At 35.5% G+C, this 22,519-nt stretch overlaps 1 protein-coding gene across 9 annotated transcripts in view; it reads left to right on the plus strand.

The window, feature by feature from the left end:
• FGGY (FGGY carbohydrate kinase domain containing) overlaps nucleotides 1–22,519 on the plus strand; it is a 239,001-nt gene that overhangs the window by 48,513 nt on the left and 167,969 nt on the right. For 8 of the 9 annotated variants that reach the window (XR_011558588.1, XM_070746020.1, XM_070746019.1 and 5 more), the window contains exons 2-5: nucleotides 181–394; nucleotides 2,661–2,772; nucleotides 5,150–5,301; nucleotides 12,035–12,123. Coding sequence is in view for 8 of the 9 variants with exons in the window: in XM_070746020.1 (XP_070602121.1) it covers nucleotides 194–394; nucleotides 2,661–2,772; nucleotides 5,150–5,301; nucleotides 12,035–12,123 (554 nt within the window). In the remaining variant the exon portion in view is untranslated. Of the gene's footprint in view, nucleotides 1–180; nucleotides 395–2,101; nucleotides 2,185–2,660; nucleotides 2,773–5,149; nucleotides 5,302–12,034; nucleotides 12,124–22,519 lie in introns of those variants that run through there. The other variant, XM_070746025.1, reaches the window with a different exon arrangement.

The following is a 22,519-nucleotide window of genomic DNA, read 5'->3' on the forward strand; positions in this document are numbered from 1 at the left end:
CAAAATCTTTGGACTGGATGGTACAGAAAATTTTTAAATAAATCACCAACATTTTTATCAATTTCATATTGTTAATTTATGTCAAGAATTTGCTGCAAAGCATTGCAAGTATTCTCCAATGTGAAACTGTCTAGACCAGGTGTCTTTTACAAATCCAATTTTTGTTTCCCTGTTTTCCAGAAGCCTGCTCAAAATGCAAAGTGAAAACCTGGGACCAGTAAATTACTACGTTGGAATTGATGTTGGCACATCAAGTGTCCGTGCGGCTTTAGTGGACCAGTCTGGCACAGTAGTGGCTTATGCAGACCATCCAATTCAAATTTGGGCACCACAACCTGACTATTATGAACAATCCTCTGATAACATCTGGGCAGCTTGTTGTATAGTCACAAAGGTAGGGACATAGTGTGAATGAGTGACTTGTTTGTACATGTTTGAGGAATCATATCTAATTATCTGAAAGAAGTTGGCTGTCTTTGAAAATGATTGCAATGTGACATCTCTTCACTGTTAAGTTCACAAAATTTTGACTTTTTTGTTTATGTTTGTCTGTATGATAGCCATGTTTTAAAGACTGACAGAAACTACTGACAAAATGTGTTTTTCATCAGTTATAGCTGCAATCTTTTTCTCCCTATGTTGCTGGCAGGGTTTTAATTCCCTTCCAATATACACAACAAATTTCTATTAAAAACAGCATAGATGCTATTGGATTGGATATCCTTCATTTATTGAGCAATTTATTCATTAATGAATTTGCAGGGCGGGGCGCATGGAGAGCTTTAATCTTTTTCTAACTCATACCAGTTTTGAAATGTGTTGAGTTTTTATTGCAAAATCTATATCTTGAAATTGTATTTTTTTCATCCAATAAGGCAGAAAAAATACAAAATTCTTATTTAAATTTTTAAGTGATTCTGTATCTCTGAGGGCATCATCAGATAAAAGCATGCATAAATTTTCCTCAAGATGATTAAGAAGCATTCATATGTTTCTACTGTATATATACAGTGTAATGGAAAAGTAACCTAAAATTAAATAATGAATGCAAACTAAAAGGTGATTATTCTGTTCTGGCTCCTTTTTTTTAATATGGGTACTATAGACTAAAGTGGTAATGGACATTGGGGACAAAAGATGGACATTGGGGACAAAAGATGGACCAAACCAGCCAAAGTTCTGAAGTTGGCTTTTTAAATATGCATGTGATACTTGGCAATTTATGGATGGACAGTTCATTGTTCTCTTGTTATTGATCACTCTTTTTAAACATTCATGAGCCATGCTATTGAGCGAGTGTCCTAAGAGGGTTGAGGCCAGAACAATTGTTATGTGAATAATGAAATAAGAGTAGAGAATAGAGTTACTCTCTATTCTCCCTCTTTTCTTATTTAACTTGTAGATTAAATATATTGCTATTACATTCTGGTAATCTGATTTATAAAGTGTATAAAAGGTAAGAGTGATTCTAACTGACGTTATTGAAATGAAAATTTTCACTGCCACTAATATTTGTTTTTTGTTTGTTTTATTTGTGGGGAAATGGCTTCTCGATCCTCACAGTGAGCCAGTTGTCAATTTCCTTCTTCCGTTCGCCTTCATTTCTTTGTGCCTAATATTACAGCTTTCAGAGAACTGGAACCTTTTAAAATGTAGTTGGGTGCATTTTAAGTGCAGCCAAAGAAGGACACTGATGGACCATCATTCTTGAAAGATTAGTTTTCTTGTAGAGTTGTTTGCTCATCTGGAGAGCCTTAAAGGGCTGGTATCAATCATGCAAGTCTCATTGTGTTTTTCCATTCCTCCTTATATCCTAATGATTCAGGGAAAGACGTTGTAAGTCTCTTCTGATGTTATCCAAACCTGAAGAAATAGTTTGCCAAGTTTGTTTCTGTAAGGGCTTCTGAAAATTTCCCATAAGGACCACTTTGGGGCTCTCTGCATCAGAAAAATATCTGAGATTTTGAATATTGTCACTCAGATTAAATGCATCTTTTTTACATTGGGTTCTAAGTTTGTTGTTGTTCTTTGTTGATCAATGAAATGTTTCCAGGTAAATGCATACTATATCCATGAAATAATTTATATTAACAGATCCCTGCTCAGATCTCACAGTGAAACAATTGGGAGAAACATCATGAGAATACTTTGAGATGAGAGCTCATCAAAACAATGAGGCTTTTAGTAAGAGAACATTGCTGAAGTTTTTCCTTCAATTTATTTTTTCTGGAAGTGGATTTTTGATGGGTAAAATAACCAACCTGTTATACTGAAAGATGTACAGTACATAACATTTTTAATAGTTTTGTTCCCATTATTGATCATTATACCAACAAATACAAGCCCCTGTATCTCCATGATAATATATAATCAGTAAGTTAAATGTAAGGGAAATATATATTTATTTTGTGGTCATGGATTCTGAATTTCTATGGATTTTAAGAAGAATGAATTAGTCATCAATGGGTGAAGTAACCAACAGTCCAAACTGATATTATTATTTAGATAATCATATAGTCTCGGCATTTATACTATCCATGTACAATGAAGTCTATGTTCAGATTTAAAGGAATTTAATTTGAACTTCAGCTTTATAAACTGTTAGCTGTATATGCCTCAGGGAATAGAAAAGTGAGCTGTGTATTTTTTTTTCCCCACAGAAAATTACTCAAGGAATAAATATGTCCCAGATTCGAGGGCTTGGCTTTGATGCTACTTGCTCCCTTGTTGTTCTGGATAGCCACTTTCAGCCTTTGGCAGTCAACTCTGAAGGTAAAACCTTCAAATAATGACTAAGATTTGCAATAATAAAATAATAAAATCAGGGCAATAATAATATAGCCCAGATAAATTCAATTATAAATTGTGATTTATACAGTTTTCAGAGAAATATGATTAAAATGTTTGTATTTAAGTGTATAGGATTTTCACATACTTTTATGGAAGGAGATTTGCTATCAAGTTTTATCTAAAGTAAAAAGTTAACTGAACTAGAAGGTGAAACACAGAGGGAACACAAAGAGGGAATTTGGCTCAGTCAGAAAGAGGTAAAGATTTCTTTATAGAACGAGGGCTAAGTCAAAGGGCTGCAGTAAGAAGGCAAAGGAAATAGTCTTTTTCATCATTTCACTATTTTTGTGATAAGCCATGATTCAAAGTCTGATTCTGACCAGATCTGGGTTGCTGCCGGTTCAGACTGATTTGGGTGAATCAGTAGTTCTGCCCAGCTGCCCTGGTGCTATACCCTCTTGTATAATCGTTGTGTGTGTGAAGCTGTGCGCATGCACACATGCTGATATTTTCAGTTCTGGGCAAACTGTTTGTTATATTATGTGACGCCCATCTCTGGTTCTGACCTGGGAGCTTTGAATACTGTGTTAGTATATGCATTATTAATTGATTGATTGATTGATTGATTGATTGAATTTGTATGCCGCCCCTCTCCAGAGACTCGGGGCAGCTAACAGCGACAATAAAACAGTGTACAATAGTAATTAACAACACTGAAACAGAACAATTTTTAAGGAAAGCAAAAAGAGTCACTTTAAAGCCCCAAAGTGTGGAACTGTGGAATGAACTTTAAAAAATTGTTAATGAGGAATGTGGGGGGGGGAAATGCCTGATTTTTAAAACCCCCCAAATAAATTAAGTTAGATGTTAGAACAAGCCATGAAAATTATTAGGAGGAGAAGAGAACCTGAAGTCAAGAAATACAGAAATCTCAGGAAAGATCTTAACAAAGAATTTTAGAAAGCTGTCACAATGACATCTGTAAAGACATCAAGATGGAGAAAGCCCTCCCCAAACCACAAACAAACAAACAAACCAAATCAAAACCAAGGAATGTCTTCCAAAATATTTTTGAACTCAGATGGAGATTCCAACTTTGAAGTGATATGCTAAAGGTTGCCAATGGACAAACAGTAACTAATGAGAAGAAGTACTAGAACATGACTGTGTTGTTTAGATCAGTGGTTCTCAATTTGGGGGTCGGAACACCTTTGGGGGTCGAACTCAGAGGGGTTGTCTAAGACCATGGGAAAAGACAAATTTCCTATGGTGTTAGGAACTAAAGCATCTATTCTTGCACCTTGGAGCATATTTTACAATCCAACCAATAAGGCGTTTACAGAGGGGGCGTCCCTCTGACCTTCCTACCAATCAGCTTAAAGCTCTGTTGGGAGAGTTGGCACTAGACTTATGGTTGGGGGTCACCACAAGATGGGGAACTGTATTAACTGTATTAGAAAGGTTGAGAACCACTGGTTTAGATGCTGTTTTACACCTATTTTCTGTTTAATTATAGCTTTTATAATTGCTGATGCAGTCAGAAGGAAGGCAGAATCTCTACATTTCTTTTGTATAATCAGAAAAAGGGGTGGATCACCTGTCAATATTGAATTTTCTCAATTGTAGGTGTGCCCAGTTAGAGCAGTCACATGTGACTATTTTTGTGATCTGTTTAAACATATTGTAATTATAGGTATGATGCCTATTTCTAATGAAAAAAGCATATGTAGACTAGAAGTCTTCAGCGTGATTGGAGACACAAGGAATTTGATGTTGGTACATATGTGTCAGTGTACAAAAAAGAAAAGATACATTTCTCAAGAATTATGAGTTATAACACTTAATGATTGTCATAGGGTACAAATAAACAATCAGGAAACAATCAATATTCATATAAAACATAAGGATACAAGAAACAAGTTACAGTCATACAGTCATAAGTCAGAGGAGATGGGTGATAGGAACGATGAGAAGACTAATAGTAATAGTAATGCAGCCGTAGTGAATAGTTTCACAGTGGTGAGGGAATTATTTGTTTAGCAGAATGATATAGAAACATAGAAACATAGAAGACTGACTGCAGAAAAAGACCTCATGGTCCATCTAGTCTGCCCTTATACTATTTCCTGTATTTTATCTTACAATGGATATATGTTTATCTCAGGCATGTTTAAATTCAGTGACTGTGGATTTAACAACCACGTCTGCTGGAAGTTTGTTCCAAGGATCTACTACTCTTTCAGTAAAATAATATTTTCTCATATCTTTGCTATGGATAGTATCTGGAGATACTATATGATAGTATGTGTACTAAATATTTTAATGGAAACAATGACTGATTTGGATTTTGTTTTATAAGGAGAACACAAAAGAAACATCATTATGTGGATGGACCATCGTGCAGCTAATCAAGTAGCCCGCATCAATGAGACACAGCATAATGTGCTGTCCTTTGTTGGTGGTGTGATGTCAGTTGAAATGCAGCCACCTAAATTGTTATGGATGAAAGAAGTGAGTTCAAGAATTCAATACGCTTTGCCCGTTTGGTCAAGAAAGCTTGAATCTTCTAACATGTATATTAACTGTTCTCAATCTGCTTCATACTAATGATCCAGCCAATATTTATTTATTTATTGGATTTGTATGCCGCCCCTCTCTGGAGACTCGGGGCGGCTAACAGCAATAATAAGACAGTGTACAATAATAATCCAATACTAAAAACAATTAAAAACCCATTAATATAAAAACCAAACATACATACAAACATCCATGCATAAAATTGTAAAGGCCTAGGGGGAAAGAGTATCTCAATTCCCCCATGCCTGGCGGCAGAGGTGGGTTTTAAGTAGCTTACGAAAGGCAAGAAGGGTGGGGGCAATTCTAATTTCTGGGGGGAGTTGGTTCCAGAGGGCCGGGGCCGCCACAGAGAAGGCTCTTCCCCTGGGTCCCGCCAAGCGGCATTGTTTAGTTGACGGGACCCGGAGAAGGCCCACTCTGTGGGACCTAACTGGTCGCTGGGATTCGTGCATCAGAAGGCGGTCCCTGAGATAATCTGGTCCAGTGCCATGAAGGGCTTTATAGGTCATAACCAACACTTTGAATTGTGACCGGAAACTGATCCAGCTGACATAGCCGATCATTGTTTCTAACCTGGTCCTCCCCTTAGACTTCTGTGGAAAACATGTTGAGAAAGGTGCCGAGAGGTACTTTTGATCTCATTGTCAGCATCTTATTATAAGAGGCAATCCAGAATGCTTCAATTTTAAAGATGTACATTTCTAATTGAGAAAGGCAAAGAAAAGAAAAATGGTTTGAAGTATGCTTTGAAGTATACATAAAGTATTTAAGAGACATGGAATCTTTAAAGTGCAGATAATTATTTTTAAAATAGTGTCTGCTTAGCAAATAAGTAGCTTTTTAAAATACAAAGAACTTTCAGTATTTTCAAACTGTCAATACATTTTCAAATATTTATGGAAAGGTGGTAGACTAGACATATCTTCAGTTGGAATTTAAATAAAAATATTTTCCCGAGGCTAGAAGGCCTAATTGAAGGGTTTCTTCAAATCATATTTGTGTTGTTTTCCTGGCTCATTCATCAATTCAAATAATAATGTATTTTTAAAACACAATTATAGAATTACTTGCATTGATATTGATGTATAGTTTTTTAAATGACATCCTCCTTTCCCGAACATATTCAAGTGCCAGATAATAAATAATAAAGAGTAGATATCACTGACTACAACATTATTTTAAATGGTGAGATGTTCCCCATCCTTCACTACAGGTAGTCCTTGACTTACAATTTGTTGCTTAGCAATTGTTCAAAGTTATGACGGACTTCTCCCCCAAAGTTACTTACAACTTAATTCTGAAGTTCCAACATCTGATCATATTTGGGGCCTCTTTAGGAATTTCCTGGGAGGAAACAGGGCCTCCACTTTCCCTGTGGTTTCCCCAATCGCACACATTATTTGCTTTTACAATGATTCCTATGGGAAAAATTGCTTCTTCTTGCAAACTTTTCTACTTAAAAACCTGGTCACGGAACGAAATAAGTTCGTAAGTATAGGTACCACTGTATATGGTGTGCTCTCACATTCTTTTTAATACAGAGAATGTGCAGTATATGCCTTAAATTAACATGCAGAAATAAGATAAGACCAACAACTCCAAATCACTTGTTCCTTCATGTAAATTATTGGATAAATAGATTCTGTTTCCTCACACTAAGAATTAAGCAATATTGTTCTCTTCAGTTTCTCGGACCATATAAAATTACAGTCTGGAAGTATTGATTGTCTATTGTTCCTACCATCCTTCCTGTTTTAGAATTTGGATGAACCCAATTGTAAACCAGGGCTTCTGCTCTGACTTTTATGCAAAACAAGAAATGTTCAGTAGGCTTTTTGTTAGAAAAATCATATTGAAGACTATCCTAAGCGATGTTATTGGTAAATTTTTTGCATCGTTCTCTCTGTATGCCTTTGAATTCTTGAATTTCAGTTGTATTTATTGCTTGTTATTGTGTTTAATCTTTGGCTGTTGAACTTATGCCAAAAAGTATTTGTTACATTTTCTTTCTATAAGGGTGGTGCAATTTAGCCTGTAATATCCTGGATAATTATTAGGCACTTTCAGTCTGGACTGAATATTTCTGATAGTTTAGAGAGATTGAATTACTAATTAGACTAGATATGTTCCTAAATTGATTTTAAAAGCTTCATTCGCACTTCATTTATTGCATGAAAGGAAAGAGATCTTCCTTCCCATGATTTTTCACAGGGTAAAAGGTCAGAGTATAATAGCTTGACAATTAATAATCAAATGGCAATTACATGCAATAATTCTTTTTCATCTCACATTGCTGCTTTCTTCATCTTCTTTGAAATGCCTGGTAATATTTCTGCTATCTTTTTCCTTTTACATGTGGCTTTTTTATACTTCCCTTTTCCTTTTTTATTAAGTAGACAGAAGCAATTGGCAGCTTATCTTAAGTACCGTACTATAAAAGGAACTGCAAATTATTATTTAATTTATTATAAGTGTTATGGTATTTTTAATCACAGAAGGGAAGAAGTACTTGTGATTGTTGGAGGTTTTTTTGCTTCAAATACCAAAATAACTACTAGCTTTGGATTTGAGAGAAGAGCATTATGTGCTGCTCTATTTTGGGTAACTAAATGATTTGATCTGACCTCAAACTGTTCAGTACATGTGATTTTTCTTTCTTGGTGATACAACAGAAATATTTGTGATATATTCACTATTCATATCTGAATAGCCAGGTATGGTAAACCAATGTTTGAAGTCTTTCAGTTTTCTTTTTCCCTATTTATGCTCTGGGAGGAGGTTGATAATAGTTTTAAATTTATTTTTATACGTGCCAAATAAACAGGTTGATGTTATTTTTTTCTCCTTCTTTCCAATCTGGCTTTATTTTGCAGACCTTGTGCCTAGCAAATATTTTTAGAATAACGCTGTTGTGCCCACTTCCAATTACTCTCCTTAACTCCCACTTTCACCACATTCTCTGTTAAGAATGTGATTTGATTTGTGTTGAGCGGAATTATATAATCATCAAATCTTCCCTCAGCTGTAATTCTACATGCCAACTGCTGCCAATTAAGGAATATTCATTTAGTTGTTCTGATCCTATCCCCATGTTGATGAATCAGGGTTTTTTTTGAGAGAGAGAGAGAGTGGGGAATAGAAATAAAGTTCCTTGAAAAAGCAACCACTATAATCTGAATGAAGTCATACCAGCGGTATAGTTGCTTGAATTTGCTACAAATTCAGCATGCTTTTGATGGGAGATCCAGGACTACATTATTTTTCCAAAATAATGTTTGGATTACTATGTGGTATTGGGACGATAGAAAGCTAATGCGGGAGGAATGCTTCTCTGTGGTTGCCCCAGCCCTATGGAATCAACTCCTTCCAGGGATTCATACCGCCCCATCCTCCTTGCCTTCCGCAAAGCTTTAAAGACCCATCTCTGCTGACAGGTTGGGGACCACTAAGTTCAACAACTAGCCCTGGCCCATGAATGAATTTATATGTATACTTGGGGGAACGTGGTTTTAAGAAATTGGGGTTTTAGGATGTTTTTTAGATTTAGATTTCTAGATGTTTTTGTACACTGCTCAAAAAAATAAAGGGAACATTCAAATAACACATCCTAGATCTGAATGAATGAAATACAGTGGTACCTCGTCTTATGAATGCCTCTTCATACGAACTTTTTGAGATACGAACTGGGTGTTCAGGATTTTTTTGCCTCTTCTCACGAACCATTTTCGTCTTACTTCACTTGGAGAAGTAAGGCAGCTAAAACAATTTTTTTTATCACAAAGTATGAAGTGTTAAGTAATTTGGAATTTATCTCTCCATTGAAATTTAATTTTTAACATTGATTTTATTATAGGTTGATGTTGACTTACGTTTTTATGAGAATAGCATCTTTTTGTACATTGACCACTTCAGTATTGCAGAGTTTAATTCATTTGAAGAAGTTGTGAGCCTCCTCAAATCACTAGTGAAGGGAGAATATGAATAATTATACAGGAAGTTTATGGGAATGAAAGGAACAGATTTAAATTTTCAACTGTCTAAAACCTATCATGTGTCTTAAATATTCAAAAAAAGCAGAATGATCAGTTTCATTTCTTAAAAAAAAGGTTTAGTTCTTAAAGTCAACATTGTTTAAAAAGATCACCGAAAGTGATATTTTTAACATAGATAATGAAATGCTAGCTGTAAGCATATTAAGTTTGTCTCAGTATCTACTGTTAAAATTGTGGTGCTTGTGTTCTGTGATCTCAGCTGTATTTCTTGGAAAACATGTTAGTTATTTGGCTTGTCACTTTCTTGTAAAAAGTTGGTCAAAGTATTATCTGGTAAAATGAGGACCCGGATTGTGGAGGCAATTTGCTAGCTCTGTTAAAAAGTGCTATTACTAACATGTTGTAAGCCGCCCTGAGTCTAAGGAGAAGGGTGGCATAAAAAAACCGAATAAATAAATAAATCTGCTGAGTAGGTAGAACAGGAGAGTAAGTCATTATGATCACATTTGCAGCTGATTAACTACTTGGAATTGTCTAGTGCTTTCAAAATAACCATTAAAAAAAGTTTAAGTGGTGATTTCCAAGAAGGAAGATATATATTTGGGAAAAGGAGGCCAACTCTACTTGGTGTCCAGTGAATAATAAATTAATCTGTAGCTATTGAAAATGACTTGCTCTAATGAAAACTGCATTAGGGTATTTTCAGTACACTTGTTCATTGTGTGATAATAGAATGACTTGTGTGATCAGGTTGGTATATGTAAAACTTACTATTAGTGTGGAAAAATATAGCAAAAACAGATGAGTTTTTCTGATCTAACCAGTCATGACAAATCATTTTGGTGACTAAAATGAATCATTTGGATGTGTTTCAAGGGGCTCATTTTCAAACCTTTTTATTGTGGCTTTCGGAAAGATGCAGTAGTGCCCACTTATTTTTCCTTTTACATCAGACATTTGACCCCATTGACACTAAACCACTCACTGGTCATCTTAGTCCTGGCTTCCATAAAAGGGAACAAGAATAAACTTTTTACAGGATTTTCAGTACTCTTGCCTGGAAATTCTTACTTCATTCCTATCCAGAATATGCCTGTTTTTGTTCCTTTTTCTATTGATTTGTTTAACTATTGGAACTAAAGAATTATAGTTAGATAATGATAACTACATTTATTTTTTAATTTTTATTTTTATTTTTAATTTTTTTTTAATTTTTTTAATTTATTTATTTTTATTTATTTTATATCCCATCTTTATTATTTTTATAAACAACTCAAGTTGCTGAGCGTATCTAATGCTACCTCCTCCTCTTTCTCCATAACAATAACAACCTGTGAGGTGGGGTAGGTTGAGAGAAAATGAGTGGTCCAAACTCAGCCAGCTGACTTTCATCGCTAAAGTGGGATTAGAATTCGTGGTCTTGTGGTTTCTAGCCTGGCGCCTTAACTACTACACTAAACTGGCTCTAAATATGCATGCAATTATAGTAGTAGTGCCATGATGTTACATGAAATAAAGTATTAAATTCAGCAACATGAAACTTTTATTCAAAGCACAAGATATGGAAAATGTCATAGAGCAAATACTGTATTATTATGTGTGAGGCTAAATAGATAACTCAACCATCAAGTTCTCTCTGTGAAAATATTCTTTCTGAAACAAATTATACAATGAATAGCAGAACCCGGGGGTGGAGTCAAAAGAGGAATCAGCCTAGAGTCTCTATGTAGCCACAAATGGACCAAATCCAATTCCCTCTTGAATTCTGTTGAAAAGCTTTCTTGAGTTGAGTAGAATAGTAACAGGAGCAACAGAATAATAGAGTGAGGTTTCATTGTGAAGTTCCAATTAAACTGATTTGTTACTACTTACTACCCATAAGAATCTACTCAACTAAATGTTAGCACTATCCTGGCATTAGATAAAGATCAATTGAATTCAAGAGAGGTTAGACCTGGTGTACCTGTAGCTATATAGAAGCTCATTCCTCTTTTGACTCTGCCCCTGGTTCTACTACTCATTCTCCTATACAAATGCAGGGAATTTGCAACATTGGGACATCCAATAGTTTTTAGTGATGGTAAGATGTCTTGGTGTTATTTTATCTTTAAAATAATATGTGTTTTAGTAGTCCCAATCTCAAAGTTACTTGTCCCTACTCTAGGTTACTCAATCTTGCTACTTAGATGCTCTTTAGAGACACCACTGAGGAATGCCAGAGACAGTTACACTCATTGTTAAGTTGGTATTCTTTTCCTGCTTTTTATTTAGAGAAATATATTCTGACATCCAGTTCCTTTGCAAATAGGATTCAAAGTTCTCAGAGTATATATGAAGGACACACAAATATATCCATGGATATAAACATAGAAAAAATGGTAATACATGCTGCAGAATGAATGTAATGAATGTTCAGAGGTTGCAAATGTAGTATATAAAACATCCTTGAGTAGACTTAGGCTTTGCTTAATACCTTTCGTTGGAGGATAAAACATGAATAAAACTCAAATAATTCCATGTAAAATTTTATCATTCTGTACAGAATGATGAAACTTAAATTTGGAGGGAGGGAACACCAGTGTTTGTCTTAGCTACTGCATATGATTTAATTTAAATTTGTTTTTAAATTACATGAGCTAAAATTATCCTTTTTATCTCCAAAAAAAAATTGTCAGAATTTGCGAGAGTCTTGCTGGGAAAAAGCAGGGCATTTCTTTGATCTTCCGGATTTCTTATCATGGAAAGCAACAGGTGCTACAACAAGGTATGCAAAAATATTATGGCATGTTTTGTTTTTTCTCATCTCTTTTCTTGAGCCAACTTTTTCTTTTATTTATTTTGACTCTACGCAATGTACATACACCTGCATATGATTTAAATTACATCTTGAACCTATCTTACTGTTGTGCATTCCTGAATAAAATAGTTCCTGTGAGCATTTTCAGTTCTTAATTAATTGTTGTTACTATTGGTTCCCTAACTCCATATTTAAATATCTAGAATTTGATCAATTCAGTACCAGTTTCTTGGAGACAATAGCTAGGGCATATATTTCACAGGGGATAAAACATCTCTTTCCAATTTAAGTAAAAAGAAATCCAGATTTTACACCCTCTGTTGGAACTAGGAGAACAGCCAATTGAATGTTTTTGTTTTCTTTTGAGAGTTTACAAGCTCTTAATTCTTGAAATAAAAAAACCATGCATTTTTTAAGAACAAGCTTCTGGCATTTATAGTTTAAGACATATGTACATATATTGATTTGTAAAAGTTAATATTTTGCTCGGTATCTTTTATATTACCCAAATAAGAGAAACAAAATATGGAATGAAGGTAATTTCAGTAATTTGCTGTTGCCCTAATAAGCAGTCATTGGTAAAACTGTGCATTAATATTGCCAGCTTTGATTAAAATCAAATAATAAATCTAGTATCAATAAATTGGGAATGTAATCTAAAGGCTAATCTAAGTAGCAGACATTTAAAATTCTTGCCTTAATTTTGAAGGAGTAAAAGATTTAATAGTAGCCATACGTTTGAGTTTCACAACTCTCATGAGACTACTTTTCCAGGACTGAAGCAAGCAAGGCCTTGTAAGCAATCCAGTTTTCAAATGTTCCTCCTTTGAAGAATTTCTGCCCACCCTCTTGGAAGATTCAGGCCTGGACATTGTTATATTCTGTAATTCAACCATACTCTGTCTCCATCTGGACTCTTCCTAGGGGTTTTGGGGAAAGAACATATTTCTGATCTTCTATATTTTTATACTGTTTATTTAACCTTTAGGTGTGTTAGGGGGAGAGGAGTAAAATAAAACAGGGATTGTAAAAGGAGATGCTGAGATAATTAACTTTTATGTAAACTGATTTTTGAAAGAGGAAGACTTAGGCTGCACCATACAGCAGAGAGGGCTAAGCAGCTACATTATTCCCCTCTGTTTCCCAGGGATAGTATCACTTCTGTAGCCCCCTGCCCAATTAATCTTTTTAATTGGCTGGGAAATGAGTAGTCCGATTCAGTGGTAAGAATTTACACACAGTTTACATTCTGCCCCACTTGTGAGACTTCGATGTTGTTCTGTGGTGGAGACAAATGTATTTAAAATGAAGTAATAGCTTTCTTTAAGACACTGTAAGTTTTTCATTTCTGGTTCAAAAAATATGGTTTATTTATTTATTGAATAAATTTATGTAGCTGCCCAACTCACGCATGGTGATTTCAGGCATTATTAAAATCGACAACTCAAAACCCGTCAAACTGCTCCCCCAAATCACCACTACCATAATGCACAAACTTACTGTCAATTTCACACCAGTATTATAGTACTTTTGGACTACGACACACGGTAGCATAAGACACGCCAAGATTTTAAAGAGTTAAACAACAACAACAAAAACCGTTTTGCCCTTCCCAGCCCTCAGGATCACTCTATACAGCTCCCTAAACCTTCTGCATGCCCCATTGTTTGCAAAAAAACCCCCATTTTGTGAAAAAACGACCTGGTTTTTTTTTCTTATTTTTGGCACTTCAGCCCCTAGGATCATTCTACAGGCCTCCCAAACCCTCCGCACGCCCTGCTTTTGTGAAAAATGGGCAGGGTTTTTTGCAAAAAAAGGGCCATATATTGGGGAAAATGGGCAGTTTCCCCCTCATTTTTGCCTCCCCAGGATCATTTTACAGTACATGCCTTCTAAACTTCTGCATGCCCTTTTTTTTGCGAAAATGGACCCATTTTTTTGCTCACTTTTGCCCTCCCCAGCATCACTCTACAGGCCCCCCAAACTCTCTGCACAACCTGGTTTTGCGAAAAAAGGTCCAAACCCTGCATGAAGCTATAAATCATCATTGTAGTATAGTGTCTTGCAGCATATATAAAGCAGGAAGATTTTGAGATACAGTGGTACCTCTACTTACGAACTTAATTCGTTCCATGACCAGGTTCTTAAGTAGACAAGTTTGTAAGAAGAAGCAATTTTTCCCATAGGAATCAATGTAAAAGCAAATAATGTGTACGATTGGGGATACCACAGAGAGGGTGGAGGCCCTGTTTCCTCCCAGGAGATTCCTAGAGAGGCCCCATGGAGGCTTCTCCCCGCCTTTTCTGGCCCTGTTTCCTCCCAGGAGATTCCTAGAGAGGCCCCACGGAGGCTTCTCCCTGCCTTTTCCGGTTACAGTTTTGGAGGCTTGGGTTTGTAAGTGGAAAATGGTTCTTGAGAAGAGGCAAAAAAATCTTGAACACCTGGTTCTTATCTAGAAAAGTTCATAAGTAGATGTGTTCTTAGGTAGAGGTGCCACTGTACTTTCTATATTATTGCCTGATTTGTTCTGGTTTTATTTTTTTTCCATTGCAGTGTTTAATTCCTATATAATCAGCTCTAATAGCATCTCAGTGTTCTATCTTAATAGAAGCATCTGGACTGATTGTCTCTTAAGGTCTAATGTCTGCAATCTGAAACAATTTATAAATTTTCTTTTTTAAAAAGTGCATCAGTTCTTGATTGATAAACGTACATTCTTTTCACAAATGAACTAGTTCAGCAATGAAAAGAGGAGATGATGGAGATGGAGGCAGGAACTGTAATGGGTATATGGCTGGTTGGCTGGCTGCCACAGTGACAAAGAACTGAGCCAACCATGAAGTCATGCCAAATTTAAGGAGTTTCACTGATCCAAAGCACGGTGTCTTTAATTTTACAAAGTAAAATCATCTTAAGATAGACTATTAAACAAAGACCCTTCAGTGATACGGGGAAGGAATAGTGCTTGTAATTTTTAGTTTGAAAACATGAAATATAGTGTTATGAAAAAAGTCCAGTTTTTCTCACTTTCTCTGACTAACTTTCCCAGCCTTGAGCAGAGCATTGGCACTCTGCATTTCCTGCTGTTCTAGGGGTATGTGGAGGCTTGGTACGAAATTTGAGAAATGTATGTACTTTTCTATTTCAGGAAAATGAAGTCAGGAATTGAATGTGTGTCTTGTTGGCTGTGAGGCTGTGATTTTACCCTGTGTGGCTTGGCTTCTCACTATTTTTATTAGTGAGTAAAAAATGCCAAGTCCTTATTCAACTGAATAACCGACATTCTCTTTTCCATTTCCTAAAGGAACTCGTGTATTAATCTTTTTAAAACAGAGAGATAGATCCTGATAAAATTAGTACAGAAGACTAAAAGCAATGGAGAATAAATAGAAGATTAAACTTTCATTTATTACTATCAGAAAGGTCCAGCTATTAAATGCAGTTTCTAAGGTCAGATTATTATTATTTATCCCATCGTTTTATAGATGACAAACTTTACAATTTGCTGACATTTATTTGCCTTCTTTGGCACCTTTATTTGTTTAAGTGAGATGATTGATGACTGTCTCCAACTATATGGAACTTAACATTATCAGTAGCCATCCTAAAGATTTTAATGACAAACAATTCCAAACAATAAGGACGTTTTATTGTCTGAGCAGTTGTTCTAACTGAAGGTGCTGTACCTTGTAGATATTGTGATTATTTTTGGTGCTTAATCATAATATGCTTTCTTTGATTTGATATAGAACCTTCTACAAGCCCAGCAATTGAAACTTATTGAATAAATTATGATTACCTTTGAAAAGTGTTCGGAAACTTCAGATCATGCAGAATGCAGCTGCGAGAGCAATCACGGGGTTTCCCAAATATGCCCATGTTACACCAACACTCCGTAGTCTGCATTGGTTGCCGAACAGTTTCCGGTCACAATTCAAAGTGTTGGTTATGACCTATAAAGCCCTTCATGGCACCGGACCAGATTATCTCAGGGACTGCCTTCTGCTGCACGAATCCCAGCGACCAGTTAAGTCCCACAGAGTGGGTCTTTTCCGGATCCCGTCAACTAAACAATGCTACTTGGCGGGACCCAGGGGAAGAGCCTTTTCTGTGGCGGCCCCGGCCCTCTGGAACCAACTCCCCCCAGAGATTAGAATTGCCCCCACCCTCCTTGCCTTTCGTAAGCTACTTAAAACCCACCTCTGCTGCCAGGCATGGGGGAATTGAGATACTCTTTCCCCCTAGGCCTTTACAATTTTATGCATGGTATGTCTGTATGTATGTTTGGTTTTTATATTAATGGGTTTTTAATTGTTTTTATTATTGGATTATTATTTTATGCTGTTTTATTATTGCTGTTAGCCACCCCGAGTCTCCGGAGAGGGGCGGCATACAAATCAAACAAACAAACAAACAAACAAACAAACAAACAAACAAACAAACAAATATAATTACCCTAAGATTAGTGTTACATTAATCCAAACATTGTCAGATTGTATTCACATCATAACAGTATATCAGCAGCAACTGCTTAATAAAATGATTAATTTCTGTTCTGGGGCATTATGAAATCTAATGCCAAAAGAGCAATCTCGGTGAGTTAATGGCAATTTTATTCCAAATTAATAGGCAAAGTATTTACTATATAAGCAAATCCTTACACATTTATAATCTAGATTAGGACATAAGCAAAATCAGTGCTCCCACTTGCCTTCAGGAATTGTAGGTGCTACAACATGATGTTTTTAAAAAGAGATTGGACAACTATTTGTCTGAAATGGTATAAAGTTTCCTGCTTGAGCAGAGGGTTAGACTAGAAGATCTCCAAGGTCCCTTCCAACTCTGTTATTCTGTTATTCTGTTCATTTTTGCTTCAGCCAGCCAAGTAAATTGCAATGATTGAGGCAGCTGCATTCAAAATATTTGAAGGTTGTTCCCATGACCTAAATAATTATGTATTAAATAATTTATCAAAATGCTACACCTCATTCTTTTGTTAATTGAAAATTGTACTTGATGAAATTGTTGAGAGAAATTCTAGGAATGAGTACCTTCATTTTGTTTCTGATATTTTGTTTTCCTCGCCTTCACTTTTCAGTCTTATTTATTTATTTATTTATCTATTAATCTATCTGTCTGTCTGTCTATCTATCTATCTATCTATCTATCTATCTATCTATCTATCTATCTATCTATCTATCTATCTATCTATCTATCTATCTATTAATCTGTCTGTCTGTCTGTCTGTCTGTCTGTCTGTCTGTCTGTCTGTCTGTCTGTCTGTCTGTCTATCTATCTATCTATCTATCTATCTATCTATCTATCTATCTATCTATCTATCTATCTATCTATCTATCGGATTTGTATGCTGCCCCTCTCCGTGGACTCGGGGCGGCTAACAACAGTGGTAAAAACAGCATGTGACAATCCAATACTAAAACAGCTAAAAATCCTTGTTATAAAACCAATCATACATACAAACATACCATGCATAAATTGTAGAAGCCTAGGGGGAAAGAATATCTCAGTTCCCCCATGCCTGACGGCAGAGGTGGGCTTTAAGGAGCTTACGAAAGGCAAGGAGGGTGGGGGCTATTCTAATCTCTGGGGGGAGTTGGTTCAGAGGGCCGGGGCCGCCACAGAGAAGACTCTTCCCCTGGGTCCCGCCAAACGACATTGTTTAGTTGACGGGACCTGGAGAAGGCCCACTCTGTGGGACCTAACTGGTCGCTGGGATTCGTGCGGCAGAAGGCGGTCCCGGAGATAATCTGGTCCGGTGCCATGAAGGGCTTTATAGGTCATAAGCAACACTTTGAATTGTGACCAGAAACTGATCGGCAACCAATGCAGACTGCGGAGTGTTGGTGTGACATGGGCATATTTAGGGAAGCCCATGATTGCTCTCGCAGCTGCATCCACATTAGATTTCTCTGAAAGTAAGTTCATACTCTGAAGTAGTTTATACTGAAAGCAGAACTCTAAGGTCTTCCACATAAGTTACTCTGAAATACAAGTTCTGCATTTTCTTTGGCTTGAAATGATCAGTATGAAAAGGAATTCTGCCATTTACAGTTTCTGCACAGCGACCTATGAATAATTCTCTCAAATGCCAAGTCAATGTAAAATGTTGTCCTCTTCAACATGGCTGGTATTGAAACAAACAACAACCTCTTTGTGATGTATGATAAATGCTAGATGGGATAATTTAATTTAGCCATAAGCTCCCTTTACCTATTCCTCGTATAGAAACACCTTGAAAAGAAACTGTTGTGGGTCAGTATTTTTCATATATTAATTGGTTAAAGACCTTTTTAACACATTGGTATTGCACATTATCCATCTTGTTACTTTTGAGAGGTGTGCCTGAAAATTTACTGTCAGATCAAATTCCTTTTTTTAAAAAAATTGAGATTCAGGTCTGGTGTTCTGTTTTCATGAAGTCTGAAGTCTTTTGCCCTAGCTCAAAAAAAGCTGTTTAGCTTCATTCTAGACATGAACTTTGGAAAAGTGGCAGAAAAAAGCAAATTAAACTGCTGTGCCTTTTCCCCCCACCGGGTAGTCTGCGTTCCTTTAAACTCCCTGAGATCAGGCTTTTACCTCATTATTTTTCAAATTATTTGGCCCAGAACTTAACCACTTTGACTCCAGCTAGAAATGAATCACCTTGCTGTGCCTTTTTTTTATTTTAGGGAAGCTGTTTTGAATTTTAAGGTTCTGAAGTTAAAATAATGTATCCTGAGGGTTTCAATTTCCTCATTAAAATTATTTCCTCCATTACGGTATTAATATTAGTAATAATTGTAGTAATAATTTAACTTAGTAATATTACCTGTATCACATTCTTTCTGTACAGTGATATTTTTTTGTTTCCTTTGTTGGCTTGCAAATAGAAGTTGCGTGTGTATATTCACTAAATCTGTGAATCTGTAGCTGCTAACAAAATATTAGCAAAGTCCAGAAGCAGTATTAACTTACTTTCAGAGAAATCTAATGTGGATGCATGCTGTTGGATACATGCTAATAAGAGAGATAACATTTCCATGTCTATGAGAGCAGTTTAATTTTGCTTGAAATTGGGCTTGCTATATGCCACATTACTTAAAAATTTGTGAAATCTTTTGAATTTTCAATAATTCTACATACGTATAAAAATATGATTTATTCTCCACATAAGTCCTAAAACCCAATTAAACAAATAAATCAAAGACATTATACCTTTTTGGTTTCCTATTAAGTATATTAGAACTCCAGTGCTGGAGGGGTGTGGCCAACGTCGCAGTGCTATGGATCTCTACTTTTCCTGCAGTAAAACCCCACTGAGAAAGAAATATAATCAGTATTCTGGAACTTGTTTAAAATAATATGAAATAAATTTATGAATACTTCTCAAAATACTAACCTTGGAGGTATTTAAAGATAAAGGTTAATGTCCAATCATGTCCGACTCTAGACACCAGGTTTAGTAAAATAGAACGCATTTTGCAAGCAAAACTATCCATAAATTGAAAAAAAATTCACAAAAACGGGGGGGGGGCGCATTTTATCAGCAAAATAAACCAATAAGCATTAATTTTTTTCATTTCAATTTTCATTTCAATGTGTGCAGAAATGTTCAAACTTGTTTCCAAGTGAAAAAAGCTTTCAAAAAGACCAAATATAAATACCTAAAATGATCAATTTGTGGTCCGGGTCGAATAGACCCGGGAACATAACATTAGGGAGTTTTATTGAACAGCACAGCAGGGTTAAAACCTATCTCCATTTCTTAGCCGAAGAAGCCAGCAGTGTCTGAAGACATTTCCATGGTCATGTGGCCATCATGATTAAATGCCGAGGTGCATGGAATAATGTTACCTTCTCACCAAAGTGGTAGCTAGCTATTTGCATTGCATGTTTTCAAAGTGCTAGATTTGCAAGAGAGTAACAGGAACTCATGTTGCTGCCTAGTGCTCAAGTCTTGAACCTAGGCTATCAGTTCAATGTTTTAAACAGCTGAAACATTGTGGTCCTCGAGTTATGGACAGGGACTTAATACCTATAGAAAGAAAAGAGAATAGAGAGAAAGAATAAAATGTTCATGGTAAAAGAAAGAAAAAAGGAAGGAAGGAAGGAATACATAAATAAAGAAAGAAAGAAAGAAAGAAAGAGAAAAGAATGTAATAAAGAGAAAGGAAATACATGAAGTGATTTCCAATGTTCATCACAACAAATTTAGTAATTATTCACATTCTCTAAAGTTACAAACACTTATTTCTCCATCTCACATCTTATCTCTTATCTATAAGCAAATCCTTAAAACATTATATTTTCAGTCCTAGGATCAGCATAAGACATCTCCCCCTGCCTATGTAGTTTTAGTGCATGATATGACTGTATGTATGTTTTTTATATTGGGGTTCCTTGTTTTTAGATTTTTTAAATGTACAATTGCTATTTTAGATTTTAAATTATTAGATTTCTCAATACATATTGTTTTTTGTCACTGTTGTGAGCCGCCCCGAGTCTGCGGAGAGGGGCGGCATACAAATCTAATAAATAATAATAATAATAATAATAATAATAATAATAATAATAATAATAATAATGTCCACGAAGAATAGCCATAATTAATAACTTATTTTGTTTTAACCTTGATTAAATAAGCCAACTTTATATTCCTATTAATTCTAACTTAATACTTTGTTCAAATATTGTTATAGGATTTGATTTATCGTCATTTCTCATTTGTTACAAGCCTCTCTTTTAAATCAGATATGAAAAAAAATCCACTCTCTTAGTTTGTCATTTTAAATTTTAAATTCTCAGGTAGATTCTTTCACAGATCCAGTGAAACATACTTTTCTAAATAGTTCTCTTGTCAGTAATAAATTGATACTATCTCAATCTTGTTACATTGTATATAATTTTTTACATTTTACATTTTTTTCAATAGCATCTTTTATACATACTGTAAGCGAACATTATTACTGAAATTGTTCATATTGTGGCTACTGTCTTCTGATTCTATTCCTAAAATGCCCCCATTAATATTTTTAGCGTCATAAATTTTTCATTGTCTTTATGGATTGTGTAGTTTCCATAATTGTTCAATCTTGGAAATCATTATTGTAACTCTTAAACTTTCCCACATCCCTTTCAAATCAAAGACCACCTTTGAGGCAGGAGGACACCCTGGCAGAAAATTAATTCCAATCTTTCCATCAACATAAATGAAGTTTCTTTAAAAATCTTTTTTTTTTAAGGAAATATTTTATTAATCTAAGTTGTATATATTTAAAATAATTTTGCAGACAGAAACATGGGACATCTGTTTCCATCTTGGTATTTAAACTTTTCCCTGCAGATTTATGTTTTTTTAATTACTTTTTATTTGCTTTTGTTTTGAAAAAGTTTCAATTTTTTTCTGGTAGTATAAAGACATTAATGGAAGGAGAGGGAGAGAGATAGGGAGGTAGGGAGGAAGGAAGAAAGGAGCTATGCCATATGGAAAATATATATTTTCCTCTCTGATTGCCAGCCTTTGCATTCTCTTTCTTTTTAAATACATTCTGATATCTCTAAATAAAAAGGCTCAGTATAATTCATAGAAAGCAATGAGGAAACTTTGCAAGGCAAGTATTCAGAATTATTATTTTTCTTTTTTTTAGTTATTTCAATTGCACTTAGAACTAACTCCAAAACAGTCAATATTCAAGTAGCCCAGATTGGGGGGGGGGGGGAATGCAGTGGGGTAGCGAAAATGAAGCTCCATCCCAGATTACCCAATTTGCACTGAAAGATGTTGAAAGAAAATGCATAGGCCACACCCACAGTGTAGTAGTAAAAATTTTGGTAGCCCTTCACTGGGTGGGCTCCTCTTACCTTGCTACCAGTGTGCTACGCCTGCATCGCCATGTTTCCCCCCGCGCGCATGCGCACTTGTCCTCTCCCGTGATTTTGCTTCCTGGCATGCCAAGCAAAACAAAGCAGACTTTGGCATAAAAAGAATTTGAAGGGGGGGGGGGGGAGACAATTTCAATGCATGATAAATTTGAGTATGTACTCCATACTTATTTTTTTTCTGCTGATAAACAGACCTTTTCAGAGTCCTTTTAAAGATGGATCCACTGCAGCCATAAAGACTATCCTAAATAATCTTCAAACATGCCCTCAAAAAATCAGCAGGACAAACCAATGTTGCACTAGTAATGTTGTGTATTTATGTTCTATCCGTTTTTCTTTTGAATGGCATGTATATATTTAAATTCAGACATGAAATTTAACTTTACTAAATGAGTCTTTATTAGGAAAAAAATATGCGGTATATCTGCAAGGTAAGCAGTCAATGGTGTGATGCGAAGGGGAAATAGTAATTTGTACCCTC

The sequence above is a fragment of the Erythrolamprus reginae genome, chromosome 3 (genome assembly GCF_031021105.1).
Source record: "Erythrolamprus reginae isolate rEryReg1 chromosome 3, rEryReg1.hap1, whole genome shotgun sequence".
Lineage (NCBI taxonomy): Eukaryota > Metazoa > Chordata > Lepidosauria > Squamata > Dipsadidae > Erythrolamprus > Erythrolamprus reginae.